The 14,896-nt window shown below is 52.7% G+C and overlaps 1 protein-coding gene and 1 long non-coding RNA gene across 2 annotated transcripts in view; one reads left to right on the top strand and one right to left on the bottom strand.

Annotated features, from left to right (window-relative positions):
* The window catches only part of PAX5 (paired box 5), a 188,574-nt gene extending 173,678 nt beyond the window's left edge, over nt 1–14,896 (top strand). The window contains exons 10-11 of the mRNA XM_045469080.1: nt 8,011–8,097; nt 14,348–14,896. Of these exons, the coding sequence (XP_045325036.1) occupies nt 8,011–8,097; nt 14,348–14,424 (164 nt within the window). The 3' untranslated portion in view covers nt 14,425–14,896. The remainder of the gene's footprint in view (nt 1–8,010; nt 8,098–14,347) is intronic.
* Nucleotides 2,954–14,339, bottom strand: LOC123593362. Its single transcript, XR_006710282.1, has 3 exons — nt 13,652–14,339; nt 9,977–10,152; nt 2,954–3,387 (listed from the first exon to the last, which is right to left on the bottom strand). It is a non-coding gene; the product is annotated as an uncharacterized LOC123593362 (long non-coding RNA).

Raw genomic sequence — 14,896 nt, 5'->3', positions numbered from 1 at the left:
AACACCCTTTGGGGTCAGTTATTTAAATCTCTGCGGCACACACTTTCTTTACAGGTGAGAAAACTGAGGCTTGGTGAGAAGGGGCTTGGTCAAAATCACTCAGGGAGGCTTTGACAGAGCCCCAGACTTCAGTGTGTGTGCACAACATGCACATCCATGTATACACATGTGTATGTATGTACATGTCTATATTCATGTATATATGTGTATATATATATATATATATATATATATAGGTTATGTGTATACACACGTATGTTACACATGTAATACCTAGTATAGTAATACAATGTATATACAATTATAGAGTATATATATATATATTTGAGAGTTTGTGCCTGTGTGGGATGCTGCAGTTATCATCTCTCTGACTATAGACAGCAACGCACCGAGTACCCACTGACCCTCAAGCCCCTCAAGCCACGGCACATCATGTGGTTCTGCAAAACCATGGGGAGGAGCTGGAGAAATCTCACGCTCCTTTTCAAGTCTTTCCTTCCTCCTCCTCCTCTGCAAAGATTTTCTCTCAAAGCCCAGTTTCAATCCTTCAGAAATAGAACTTGGCTGCGAAGTCACTTTGAAAGACTTTCCGTATGTTAATTACAGCCAGCCAAGGTCTCGAGCAGAGGTGGGAGCCCACCATCTGCAGATGGGGTCGGCCCCCGGCGAGCTCTGCAAATCCCCATCATCTGGCAGGTGTCGTTTTGGGTTAATTAAGAGCTACACTGAGCCGGTTACCTGTCACTTCTGAGAATTTTAGGAAACTTCGACTTTCTTGCCGTCTCTGAGCTTTTTAGCGAAGGAGAAACAAAACATCTCTGATGCTGACAATGTTTCTGGCTCTGGACTCTCCGGGAAAACACATGTTCGCTACTAGTTACCTCATTGATTTTTATCGCTAGTTCTTCTGTACTTGGAAGACAGCATTGTTTGGGGGGATGCCCACCATTTATCCTAAATGTCTCAAGCCTCTGCTTCCTTTCTGAGTCTTTGAGGGAAGAACATATATTCCTCACCTTATTTCTGCTTTGGAAGGACTTTTGATGTGTGCCAGGGGCCTCTTTCAGCAGTCGGGGCTGTGGTCAGAGGGTTTGGGGTGGGAGCAGGGACGACCGAATTTGTTTTCTCTACCATCAGTGATGAGGAGGCACCAGATCCTCCCCACAGGAGGGTGTGCAAAGATCTGTCACCATTAAGTCAGCCGATCTCCACAAGCTTCAGAAATAGAGATTTTCCTTCCCTCCGTTTTACAGATGAGAAAGCTGAAGCGCAGGAGAGAAACTCACGTGCTCAAGGCCACCCAGCCTGTGGGTGGCAGTCTGGCCTGGACCGTGGGTCTGTCTGACTCTAAAGGCCATTTTTTGTCGTCTTCTCCAGGGTAGACAGCTCTGGGCAGAGATGAAGGTGGAGCATACCTTTGGGTGTGGCCCTGGGTGGGAGCCTGAAAGGGGCCAGCCCTCTGTCGTTGGTCCTGCTGACAGTGCCGAGGAGGGGGGCATCTGCTTCAGGTGCCCCAGAGTCCCACCATGTCCCATCTGCCTGGTCCCACCTCCCTGCATTTGCCCAGGCAGTTGCCCCCTCGGGCCCCACCACTGCCTTACCCGGTGCAGAATGCCAACAACAGTCAGCTGGTGTCTCTGGCACCTGGAGACCAAGTAAGCTTGACTCGAACCCTTATTCCCTGCCTCGTGGAAAGGTCCTGTCCTCCCCTAGACTTCTGCCACATTTCCAGGGGCGGCTCACTGTTGCACATGATGGCTCAGGCCGCCTGACGTCACAGAATTCTTGGGCTCTGTGATCTATGTTGCTTTTGGACCATGTCCTTCGTGTCAACCCCGCTGGCCACCAAACCACAGCACTCAGCCACCTCCTTTGATTTCCACGTACGGAGAAATCACCAACCTAGTCGTGAGAGGCACTGGGATATGCGGCGGGCTTAAATGTATTTGAGATGGTGGCTGCGGGAGGGGAGGGCTTCCAGCCCCCAATACGGATGATTTAAAACGGGAATCTAGACCCCCACTTAAATGTTCTTCACCCTCCTACCCTCCACATACACGTGATGGGATATACACATCCTCTTTTCCCTTTATCCCTCTCAATAGTAGAACCTCCCATGATACAGGTCCTTTCTCATGCACAGCACTTGGGTCTCTAAACTCCACTCCTAAACCAGTACGGGCTTTCTTTTGCATATTCAAGAACTCAGTGAATGTTGTAACATTCCTTTCAGGGCCTTCTCCGTTTTTAGAAGAGACTCTTCCTCCTCCCTCTCTCCCCAGCTTCCTCAGTCTCCCAGGTATGGGTAGAGGAAAGTTCTGTTCTCCCAGTAACATTATCTTGTTTCCCTCTCACCATTCCTATGATACAGGTGCTTTTCTTAGGCCCATATTCAAGACGAGGAGACTCTGTCCAGAGAGGTTCGATCACTTACTCAAGGCCACGCAGCCAGTAAGGGAAGGGCTGAGTGCAGAGCCCGGCCCTCCCACAGGAATGTCCACACCCACCTGTGGGCCTGCCTTCCCTCACCCCTGCCTTCTTTCTGCTCCCACAAAGTATCAGGGGCCCAACCTGCAGTGCTGACTCCAACTCTGCTCTCACTCCATCCTGGTTTCCCCTTGGGACTGCTCCCTCCCAGGAGGTCCGAGATGGAGAAGATGATGATGTGTTTGGTTGGTGAGAGTTCCTGGGGGCTTATCTGTGACCACCTCCAGACAGGCCAGGAGCTGTCTCTGAGGAGGGCCCATGTGCCGCGTGTCTTCCAGATGGAGGTGTCACCGGCCACTGAGTGACGGCCACCTGGACATGAGATGAGCTGGCACCCATTCCGCCTCATAGGGACTTTTCTATTAATGCACAAAAAGTAAAGGTTTCCCAGTTGAAGGGGGTGGTATTTTTGAGAAGTGCCAAAAGCATGGGTAAGTTAGTGGAATGAGACAAGGGGCCCATGCTGTCCTTTGTGCTGTGCAGTCATAAGAGAAGGTTTTTATTATTTTTTTCAATTCATTTTTGTGTTTGAGTGTAGCTGACACATGATGTTACATTTGTTTCGGGTGCACAACATAGTGATTCAACATGTTTATACATGATAGCTACGCTCACTGCAAGGGTAGCTACCATCTGAGCAGGTGCTTATTGTGTGATCTGTGTCTGTGGCCAGCTAGCCGGAGGGTAGCTGAGGGTCCTAAGGATGAGCCAGAACTGGGGACTTCCGTTTTCTGCCCCAAGGAGCATCATTTTGTACCTATGGTTATTGTAGCCATGTGGTTGTTCCCGCTTGCTTGGACTGTGGCTGCCGTCACCTGGCTGGTCTCCCTGACCGCAGGCTCCCCTTCTCCCACTGTCCTCCAGATTCTGGCACTGCCTGGTCTTCCCCGGGTACCGGCTCTAATGGGAGAAAAGCACAGCGTTGTTGCCCCACCAGCTCTGCTCTGCGACTTGCCTCCGCCGGGGCCTCACGATGACCTGGCCGTGCAGAGGTTCACACTCTGACCAGACCCACCCCAGACCTCTGCTTGTGCCTGGGATGCCCTGCCTCCCCTCTGCATATCAACATCCTATCTATCCTGGCTCACATGCTCCCCACTGCATGCCAGAAAGTACCCCCCGTGCTTTCCCCAGACCTTCTCCTGGTTGGGCAAGATTCCCTCTTCTAAGCTGCTGTTGTGAAGTTTGAAGGAAAGAAGGTGAATGCTCCCGGGGTGTCGTGTCGGTGGTGAATTTAAGCAGGGAGATGAAGCAGGAGGTTGGAGCCTCCAGACCCGGAGAAGCCAGCAGCAGGTGGGACTCAGTGAGCCCTATGGACAAGGCCTCCTTCTCTGCACCATGGCTCCTGAGAAGTGAAAATGAAACTCAGCTGACAAGGGCCTCGAAAACAAGAGAGACAGAGGCCAAAATGGGAGGGCAGGTCACGTAGGCAGAGGGTCCTGGGCTGGAAGGCAGGATGCCCGTTTGGGAGCCCGCCCCCCGCCCTCCGCCTTCCTGAGGCTCCGTCTCCTCACATGTAAAATGCAGACATTTGCACCCACCTGTGAGCTTCACAGGATCGTCAGGAGGGTTAAATGAGATTCTGGATGCCAGGGAGGCTCTGGCGGCCAGTCTCGGATCATGGTCATCATTGCTGAGCATTTACTGTGCACCAGGCACTCTGTGTAGCACTCATTCAGTCTTTACAACGACCAGATCAGGGGCATCTGTTAGTTGCCCCTACTTTACTGGGGAGGACACTGAGGCATGAAGAGGCTGAATGATCTTAACTCTGCCGAAGATCACAGAGTTCAGAAGAGGCCGACTTGGGATTTAAACCCAGGCAGTTTGGCTCTAGAGCCCTTGCTCCCAGCCTCTGTGCCAAACTGACTTGAGGGTTCAGTGGTAGCACGCGGGCTTGAACCTAGGCAGTGTGCTGCTTCCCAGCCGTCTTTGGGGCCAGGCGAGGCCAGGTTTATAGACGGGCAGCTTCCTGGGTTGAGGACCCGGCCTCCCCACATCTCATGGGCTGAGGGCTCCCTACACTAGCTTTCTGAGTGGCACCTCGGAGCATCCCAGAGACAGAGCATGAGTGGGGGAGGCTGACCACGCCCACAGGTCAGCCTCATGCCCCAAGATGGTCAAGCTCCCCTCCCCCAGAATGCTCACTCTCCCAGGGCATCTCACAGAGCAGGGCTTGCCAAGGACGCCCACCGTGCCCCTACTCAACAGACCGGCAGGGGGTCCCTCGGGGTTCACATCTGCTGAGGAGCAGGATAGTGTGGTGAGTGGAACCTGACAGTGGATCAGATAAACTGGCCTGAATCCTGGCCGTCAGTACTAATAACAGACGGGAGCCACCATCTGTGTCCCTAGTTGACCAGGGAGTTACCTATTCAGCCATTCAACAAATAGTTTTCAGGGGCACCTGGGTGGCTCAGTCGGTTAAGTGTCTGACTGCAGCTTAGGTCATGATCTCACGGTTTGTGGGTTCGAGCCCCGCGTTGGGCTCTGTGCTGACAGCTCAGAGCCTGGAACCTGCTTCGGATTCTGTGTCTCCCTCTCTGTCTGTACCTCCCCCACTCACGTTCTGTCTCTCTCTCAGAAATAATATAAATAAACATTAAAAAAAATTTTAGGGGCGCCTGGGTGGCTCAGTCAGTTGAGTGTCTGACTTCAGCTCAGGTCATGATCTCACAGTTCGTGGGTTCAAGCCCAGCATCGGCCTCCATGCTGACAGCTCAGAGTCTGGAGCCTGCTTCGGATTCTGTGTCTCCCTCTCTTTCTGCCCCTCCCCTGCTTGCACTCTCTCTATTTCTCTCAAAAATAAATAAACATTAAAAAAAAACAAAACAAATAGTTTTCAATGCCTGCTAGATGCCAGGCCCTGTACTAGACATTGGGATGGAGACATGAATTTGACAGACAAAACTCCTGCCCCCATGGAGCTTACCTCGTACTGGAGGAGGCAGAATTAAAAAGATAAGCACAAAAAAACAAGATATGTTGGATTGTGATCAGTTCTATGGGGGAAAAAAAAATAAAGCAGGAAAGAGGGATCAGGTGGGAGGAGTTACCATTTTAAATTCGGCGGTCTGGGCGCGCCTGGGTGGCTCAGTCGGTTGAGCGTCCGGCTTCGGCTCAGGTCATGATCTCACTGTTTGTGAGTTCGAGCCCCACGTCGGGCTCTGTGCTGACAGCTCAGAGCCTGGAGCCTGTTTCAGATTCTGTGTCTCCCTCTCTCTCTGCTCCTCCCCTGCTCGTGCTCTGTCTCTCTCTCTCTCTCAAAAATAAACAAACATTAAAAAAAAATTAAAAAAAAATAAATTCAGTGGTCTGGAGATAAAATTGAAAAAGCCTAGAAGGCAGTGAGGGAGAGAGTCGTGCAGACATACGTGCAAGACTGTTGTGTTACAGGTAGAGGCAGGCGAGTTAGCAGTGATTCATGGAACACGGACTGTCTTTGGTGGCTGGGGCGTCACGCAGGGGGCGGGGTACGGGGGGAGGCAGCACACAGGTGTAGAGAGGAGCCACACCCAGACCTGCAGGGCAGACACTTCCGCATCACAGGAAACTCCCATGTAAGTGCTGTGGGAAACTGAGTGCATCTGAAGAGGCAGCTTCCCAGAGAAAGAGGTATCAGAGAGCCAATTTGGGGACAGGGTGGAGGTGGTGGGGGGTGCAGGGCAGATAACACAGACACAGTAAACTCTGGCTGAATGAACCCAAGACCTGCACTCCCGGGGGCTGGAGATCCAGGAGGCTTCCCGGAAGAGGTGGCCTTGGAGCTGAGCTGGCCGGCAGGCATGATGCTACTGGATGGAGAAGCAGAGACAGCCTTTGCCAGCAGATGCCCTGGGCCCAGGCGCAATGCTGTCAGGAAGTGCCTCTGATGGGGCAGCCCGGAGCCCTGAGGGGAGGGTGGCTGTCCCCCTTCTCCAGGCTGCTCGGTCTCTCTGATCCCCCACCCTGCCCCCTAGGAGGAGGAGGAGGCACTGATGGATATGCGGAGGCTGGGCTGCTGCGGCCCAGCACTGTCACCATGCTCTCCCTCCCTATGCCGGAACCTGACACGCTGACCACTGAGGCATAAAAAACAGAGAATTGGAAGGCTCAGCCTGTCAGGCTGGGAGTGGCCCCCAGAGAGGCCTGAGGAGGAGCACATGCGTGTGTGTGTGTGTGTGTGTGTGTGTGTGTCTGTCGCACGCTCTGCCTGTGGTTGCCTGTAGAAATGGGGAGGGGGCTAGCTGGGCCCAAGGGGTGGGAGCGGCTGGCCCCTCAGGCCTCCTTTATTGTTCCTGCCCAACCTGGTGGAGCCCCCAGGGACCCTACATCTGGGCCTGGCTGCTGGGGAAAGAGCAGTGCTCCAGGTCCTGACTTCTGGTTGGTCCTTCTGGAGGCCCCTGCCCTTTGGCCCTTTGGCGTCCTTGAGAAGACTCCACGGAAGCATGTTTGGGCCCACGGTGGTCTCACGGGGCTGTATAACTCCCATCACCACTGCCAGGGAGGGGTGCACAACTCTGTAACCAGTGGCTTAAAAAGCCAGTCAACGACCAGCTACCAACAGCCTGGGCCAGGCATTGAGGTCTCTGCTATGCATCAGGCCCAAACCAGGCCCTCTGGAGTCCCAGCCACAGGGACAAGACGTGCAGGGCCCTCCTGCTACAGAGCCAGGACAGCAAGGTCTGAGGGCAGGGATTTTGAACTCCTTTCCTATGACTGGCTGGTGGTAAACAGGCTCTTGTGGGGCTGAAGAAAGAGCACAGGGAAGGGCTGGATGCAAGAACCCCTGCCCCATGAGCAGCTGGGTAAGAGTGAGCCGTCCTCCAGGCCTGCTATGCCCTTTTCCCCAGTGCTGCCCGCCCCCCTGCGCCCCGGCCCAGCTTGTAGTTCCTGCCTGAGCACACCTTTCCAGTGCCTGCAAGGCCCCCACCCACTCCCCCTTCTGTGCTCCCCAGCCCTCTGGCTTGTCCCTTCATCTCAGTCAAGTGCCATCTGCCTTCTCCTGGCTTTGGGTCTGAGTTTGTGTCTCATCCTCCCCATTAGACCAAGGCCCAAGGAGAAGCCACCTCTAGGTTTACCACACAGAGGGCCAGACTACATTTGAGGTCACCTTTGGCTTCTCAGTTCAGAGCCACTCGGGAAACACATGGGAAGTGAAATCGAATCCACACTGGGGCACTGGAGTGCCTCAGTCAGGGCTGAGAACCAGGCAGCCTGGAGCTTTGAACTTGGGTCAAAGTCATTTTGTGAGAGACCCTTTCACCTGTAAAATGGTCCAATAACCCCAGGGAACACCTGGCTCATAGTAGTTTCATGGTACACATGTTAGAGGCCAGGATGTACTCCCACTGCTGAGAAAAATGTTATAGGGGGAAATACAATACCAGTGATAGTTGTCCACTGAGTCAGGATGTGGACCAGACTTGCCTTTATTGGTTACAAAAAATACCTGCCATTTACGTAACATGCACATGCCATTGGCATTTTCCAAACCTGATTTGACATTTGGTTCCTGTTTCTCTCCCCACCCACCACATACAGGGAGTGAGTTTTCCGGGAGCCCCTACAGCCACCCTCAGTATCCCTCATACAACGACTCCTGGAGGTTCCCCAACCCGGGGCTGCTCGGTGAGTACTGGTAGAGGCCCTATGGGGCCTCTGGGTCATCAGCTGCCCCATTAGGACTCCTCTTTGGGCCAGGGTCCTTGACAGCCTGAGTTTTGGTCACTGATTGAGGGTGGGTAGTCTGGGGGTTGTGATGGGAGCTTCATACAGTAAACACACTGCAGCCCACCATGTACCCTTATCCCTCCCCCAGAGGTTTTGGTGGATAAGGGAAAATGGCAGAGAAGGGAAACAGAAAAAAGGGCATTGAAGAAATGAAAGGAATGTAGAAAAATTGCCTGCCCAAGAGTAACATATTTCTTAAGAATCATTGAATATTCCAGTGAGAAATTTCTAAGTAAGAGGCAGTGAGGAGGCCGACTTGGATTGATTGGTAGTGGCTACCCATCTTGATAAGGACTCTGAGGCTTAGTGATTGATTAGTGATGTCTGCCATGGACATCAGCAGAGCCAGCCCCATTTGGAAACTGATTGCCCTGTGGCTGAAGGCCTTCCAAGTCATGCCATTCTGAGCTCAGTTGGAGCCCAGATTATCCATTGCTGGGGCCAGCCTGATCTGTGTACATCATCAAGGATATCTGGCCACTCCAAAGATCAAGCAGGGGTAACTCAGCCCTCAAAAAGCCAAGGAGAGCCTTTTGTTTTGTTGAAATTAACTTACATGAAACCAGCTGGCGAGTGATAATGGGAGCTCAAGTTTCTGGAGCATGAAACCAGGGCCCAGGGCTGACAGATGTCACTCACCACGTGGGGGCAGCGCTAGCCAATGAGCCTGCAAGTGACAACACTAATCCTGCCCCAGCAGTCAGCTGAGGAATTCTACACAGGTCAGGAAGAGCCTCAGAGACCATCCAGGTCTGTCCGTCCAGCTTACTAACGCCTGCTTAAGTCAGAACCTATTAATTCCTGGATCCTAAATTATTTTAGGACTGGAAAACAGACTTCATCAAGAAAGCAAGAACCTGGTACCTTCAGACTCAAATTGCCAGGTCATGGGTCTTTGAAGGAGGCCTTGAAGTCACGATCGTGATTAGGTGATTAGGACAGACACGTGACATAGACACATAGACCACCCTTTCATGTACTTGGGCCTCAGTCTGCCCAAAGCATTTTGGCATATTATGCAAAACTTGTGGGTACAATAAAGAACAATGCCGGTTAGTACTCCAGATCCCTATGTCTGGCGATGTCACTCATAGAAGACCAGGGTCTTTTTTGTGGCCTCCCAGAGGGGCTCATCTGTGGACTATGTCTCAGACTTCTTTTTTGGTTTTGGTAAAAATTAATTCTAAGTATGGAGCCATGTCTCCACTTACCTAATGCTTTTCCTTAAACAAACCCCCTGAGAGACCTGGGTCTCAGCCTCAGGCCCAGCTGTCAGTCTCAGGAGGCAAGGGCTAACCATGGTCTCCCTGAACCAGGATTCTAGCAGGGGTAGGGGCAGAGGGATGGGTCTGGAGCCCAAGAGGATGGCAAGGGGAGGGTGGGACTAGACCGCATCTGAGGCCTTAGCTGCTCAAGCTCAAGTGAAATCCAGTTCACATCCCCAGTTATCAGGCACGGGCTGTGTTTCTGGTATGGAAACGATGTAGACTCTGTGTCAGGTCGCTCCCAGGCTGGAGGTGAGGGAGGCTCAGGCAAGTGTGTCTGTGCTGGGAGGTGCTTAGTGCCTTGAGAGGGACCAGAACCAGTATGGAGAGAAGGAAGAAGAAACAAAATCCTGTCCATCTAAATGAGTACCTGCTAATTGTGTGGACACCAGGCAAAAACTCTTCATGTGGGTTACATTATTTTATCATTTCAGCAGCCCAAGGGAGCACATACTACTATCTCATCACATACATATGAAGACAGTGAGACTCAGAAAGGTTAATTAGCTTACCTGAGGTCACAGCATGCAGGTTGCAGAAAGAGGTCTCAGACTCAGGTTACGCGGAGCCCAGAGCCTGTTTTCGTAACCGGTGTGTGATGTGGTGCTCTCATCCCCTGACCAGTTACGTCCCAACGGTACTTCAGCCTCATCCCTCCATAGGAAGCTTTGCGGGTCCTAAATACAGACTATGTATGTGATGAGAGTAGCTCTGGTCAATTTTTGAAAGCCATGTTATTGTATTCACCTGTCAGAATTTCAGTTGCAAACAACAGAATCCACTCTGGCTAGTTTAAGCAGAAAACCAATTTGTTGAGGGATATCGTGGGCTTCCAGAACCTCCAGGAGGACCAAAGAGACACGGGTCGGGACACACAGCCAGGAACAACACGCAGCCACACTCCCAGGACCGCTCTAGCCTCCTGCTGCTGCCGGTTGGCCCTGTGCTCTATGCTCCTGCACTAGCCAGGCTGCTGGGCGATCCGAGCAGATCGAGTCCCTCAGCCCACTCACCTCCTTGGGCTGCTCCCTTTCCAGTCAAAACCATTTGCCAGGGAGTCTAAATGGCAGAGCCTAGGTGATATACCTGTGCCCTAGCAGCACACGACTGGGAGAATGAGTTCTGACTTCTAGCTCGAAGAGGCGGGCCTCATACCACAGGAGACCCTGCAGATACAGGAAAAGCTTAAACAATGTTGGGCAGTTACAGACGTGAGATGTGGCCCCTGCACCATCCAGCTCTATGACCTGGGGAATCACAGTCAGGTCATCAACCAGTCTGGGCCTCAGCTGCCTCAGGTGTAAAGTGAGGGTGATTGCCAGTGGCAGCTTCATTCAAGCAAGGAGCTGATATGATGCTCTCTTGAGGCCCACAGCCCTGAATGAGCAGGGATCCCACTTTCCTGAAGATGGGTGAGATGCCAGGTTCCCTCTACCATAGTCTTGCAAATAAGCTCCAGGCCCACTCACATCTCCCAGATTTCCCTTTACCCAGAGCGTCTTCAGGGCTTTAAGCTGAAAGAATCCCACTGCACCAGGGAGCTAGACTATTTCTGGGGAGGGCACCAGGGGTGTGGAAACTTGTTCCGCGGTTCCATGGTGCTCCTGCTAGATCCATGGGAGCTGTGGAAACAGGTGAGACCCTACACACACACACACACACACACGCACACGCACACGCACACGCACATGCACACGCACTCACACCCTTGCCCACACTGTCCAACCTTGGCCAGCCTGGTTGAAGCCCCCTTCACAGAAACACCACCAAAGTGGAGGGACAGTGCTGCCTAATGAAGCTGCACACTGACTGCTCAGGTGAACTTCCCTCCCTACTGAGCCTCCTCTGCAGGAACTGCCTGTAAGTTGTCCACACAAGGCCCAGCCAGGGCACGGTGATCAGGCTGGGAAGGCACAGAGGCAGGCCATGGGGAAGAAAGCGGTGGTCAATTAGGATTAGAATGGGGTGTGCCTGTGGCCACTCTAAGGGGATGAGAGAGTGAGCAGGAGCCTGGAATGATTGTGCCAAGAAGTAAATTGATGATAATGAGAATTAGAGAGGAAAAATGACAGAAGAAAAGGACAAGTTTATTCTAGAAGGAGGTCTAATGGGCACCAGAAAGAGTGCTTTGTAAGGTGCTGTTTTTATTTCTTATGGTAAATGCAAGCAGTTTTGATTTTGCAGGACAGGCTGGCCAAGAGATTAGGCTTCGAGAAGGGAGTGAGTCAGAGCCGAGGGTGAGAGGTGGCCAGTGGGGAGCTCAGAGGGCTGAGCCAGGATCGTCCAAGAAGCCTTACTTCCATTTCCTGTCCCTCGACGCCCATTTGCGAGGACAGCTCCTGTGGTTTTCCTGCTCCCGTGCCATGCCCAGGCGTGCAGGGATGCCCCCACCATAGGCACACACACACGTTCCTCTCGCTTGGGCTCAGACAGCAGGCAGGGCTAGCACTGCAGATGCTCTGTGGGTGACTGTCTTAATGCTGTCCCCATCCCAGAAGAGAGAGCAGAGGAGGCCGGCTGACAGGTGTCTCTGAGTCAGGGCTCCAACTAAGAAGGTCACAGAGGAGGCATCAGAAAACGCATCTCTGGGAATACGTAGGCTGGGATTGGCATCTTTGCCTCTGGAACAGCATAGCAAGGCACTGCCTGCTCCTCCTCTGTTGTCATTGCTGCCTGAGCCATATTGCCTCCCAGGGAGGCAAAGGGAGGAAGTAGTGTATCTGCTAGTTAGGACTGGGTTTGGAGGGCCACTGTGGCACATGCTAGAGTGCCTCTCCGCCCCAGCTTGCCCTCTTGATTACAGACTAGCTGTGTGATCTTGGGGAAGCTGCTTATTCTCTCTGCGCCTCAGTTCCCTCATCTACTACACGGGGACAATACTAGTTCCTCCCTGATGGAATGGTTTTGGAAATGGAAAGAGTTAATGGCTATAAAGGGCTTAGAAAAGTGCCTATTTCCGAGGCACTCTCACATCCTTTTCTCATGGTGCCCTCATATAGCTCCATTGCGACCCCCTCTTACAGATGACAAAAATGAGGCTCAAGGGAGTGAAGCCACTTGTTCAAGGTCACTCAGCCAAGAGTGATAGAGCCTGACTAGCCACCTCCAGGTCTTGGTGCTCAGTTATGGTATCCGGGAGAATTGCCAGGATTGGTTTGGATTTGGCTGAGATTTCAGAATAAATATGGGCTGGTTCCCCTGGGGAATTAAGAAGCTCACTATTCCCACCCCAAGAGATGTATTGATCTACAATGGCAACGAGGACCCCTACTGCTGTCCACTTGGATAAACACAGCCTCCAGCATCGTGTAGTTCATGAATTGCACTGTGGTGGAAAGTGTCCTGAATCCAGGCCAGGCTGTGGCACTGAGAGGCCCTGTGACTTTGGGCACATGGTTTTGGTTTGTTGAGCTTAGTTTCCTCATCTGTAAAAGGAGGCAACAGCCTAGCCTTTGTGGTTCTGAGAATCTGCTGCACTCCCCTCAGACTCTTTCATCCCTGGGGATGAGTCAGGGCACAGAATAAGCCTCCTGGAGGCCTCATCCAAGGCATGTAGTCACAGAATGAAGCCTAGAGACAGTGGGAGGAATCCAGCTTGGCCCTCACACTGGCTCTGTCTGGAGGTCACGGGCAGCACCTGGCCCTTCTCCCACGTACTCACATACCTCAGTCTTCCCATGTCCATATCTTCCTGTCCTCCAAACCCAGTCCAACCCACATCCTCCAGGAAGCCTGACCCTGCCAGAATAATCTTGAATTCCCCAGAGCTCTTCTCTCGGAGCTCAAATCCCCCTCCTGACTCTGAACATTGGTCTGTGTGTGATATTTGTGCAGCATTGCCCCTTGCTGCAGTAGAGCCAGAAAATAAATGAATGACCGGGCAGGGGTCTTCACTGTCGTTCGTTTACTCAGTGCTGTTGTTCACTGACTCAACAAACCTGGCTGTGAACACATGCCACGTGCCAGGTTACACATTGGGGACTAAAGAAAGACGCCAAGAAGAGCAGCGTCCAGCCTCTGCCTTTGTGGGGCTCTCTATCCACGGGCAGAGGAAGAAGCAACTGAAGAGGTGATAAGAGCACATGGTCCAGGCTGCGGCAGAGTGTGAGCTCTGGGCAAGGGGCTTTGGAAGCAGAGGATGGGAAAAGGCACAGGGGCAGAGAGTATGATAAAATGGGCTGACTCACCTGCCCTGTAGGTTGAAGTGAGACAACACATGTGAAGGACACTGCGGTGTGGGGCAGAAGAAATGCTCATCCAGTGGTAGTTACTATTAGCATTAGGGTCTGTGTGAGATGGCTGCAGAGTCTGATTTCACCGGAGTGTGATGTGTGAGCGATGTGGAGTGGGAAGCAGTGGTTGTAGGAGGTAAATCCAGAGAGGTCGGCGGAGCTAGGTCCCGACGTATCCACAGGGCACACTGAGAAGTGACGACTTTCCATCCTCTAGGTCAAAAGTTGGCAAACTCGTTCTGTCAAGGGCTGGATGATAAATAGTTTAAGGCTTTGCAGCCTGTGTGGTCTCAGTTGCAATATTCAGCTCTTGTGTAGTTGCATGAGAGCATCCGCAGACAACACAGGGAACAAATGGGCAAGGCTGAGTTCCAGTAAAACATTGTTTACTGAAATAGGCGGCAGGGAGGATTTGACCTGAGGGCCTCAGTCTGCCTACTCCAGCTCTAGGCGGTGAGGAAGCCTTGAAATCTTGTGAGCAGGAAGCAACCCTGATCAGGTTTGCAATTTGGGGAACAGACTGGGACAGACTGGCCTGGACTGGCTGGGAGGGAGGAAGGGGCAGGGGTGGGGGACACTGGTGGAAAGGGGACCCCAGGTATGGGGCACGAGGTCACCCTTGAACTCTGTGCTCTCTTCTGTCTTTCGCAGGCTCCCCATACTATTACAGCGCCGCTGCCCGAGGGGCTGCCCCACCTGCAGCCGCCACTGCCTATGACCGTCACTGACCCTCGGAGCCAGGCAGGCGCCAAGCACTTATAACACATATCACTGAGGGCGATAGCCTCTCAGCCCCTCTGAAGATGGCCAGAGGGGCCCAACGAGACCATCCCCCAGCAACCCCCACTCACCTGAAACTCCCTCCCAACCTTTTCCTGCCAGGGACTCTGGGGTTCCATGGTAAGGCTGTTGGACTTGTAGACATGCGTCCATTTCTAAGAGTCAATCAGTGAGCTTCTCCCAACAGCAGCTGGGTCTCTGCAAACCAACGGACTATTCTTCAGACAACTGTAGCCCCAGCCTAGCTTGCCAGTCCCCAGCTGTCTGACCATCCACCTGTCTTCCTGCCCCAGGCCTGGGAAGGAGAGCTTGCTTTTGTCGCTTCAACAGCACCCATGTAAATACCTTCTTGCTTTTTTGTGGGCCTGAGGGTCCAGCTGAGCAGACAGCCCACCCATTATGCATCCAGTACTCCCGATG

This window comes from Leopardus geoffroyi, chromosome D4, assembly GCF_018350155.1.
Source record: "Leopardus geoffroyi isolate Oge1 chromosome D4, O.geoffroyi_Oge1_pat1.0, whole genome shotgun sequence".
Taxonomy (NCBI): Eukaryota; Metazoa; Chordata; class Mammalia; order Carnivora; family Felidae; genus Leopardus; species Leopardus geoffroyi.
The sequence above is the reverse complement of the archived record's forward strand: the minus strand, read 5'-3'. Positions and strand labels throughout refer to the sequence as shown.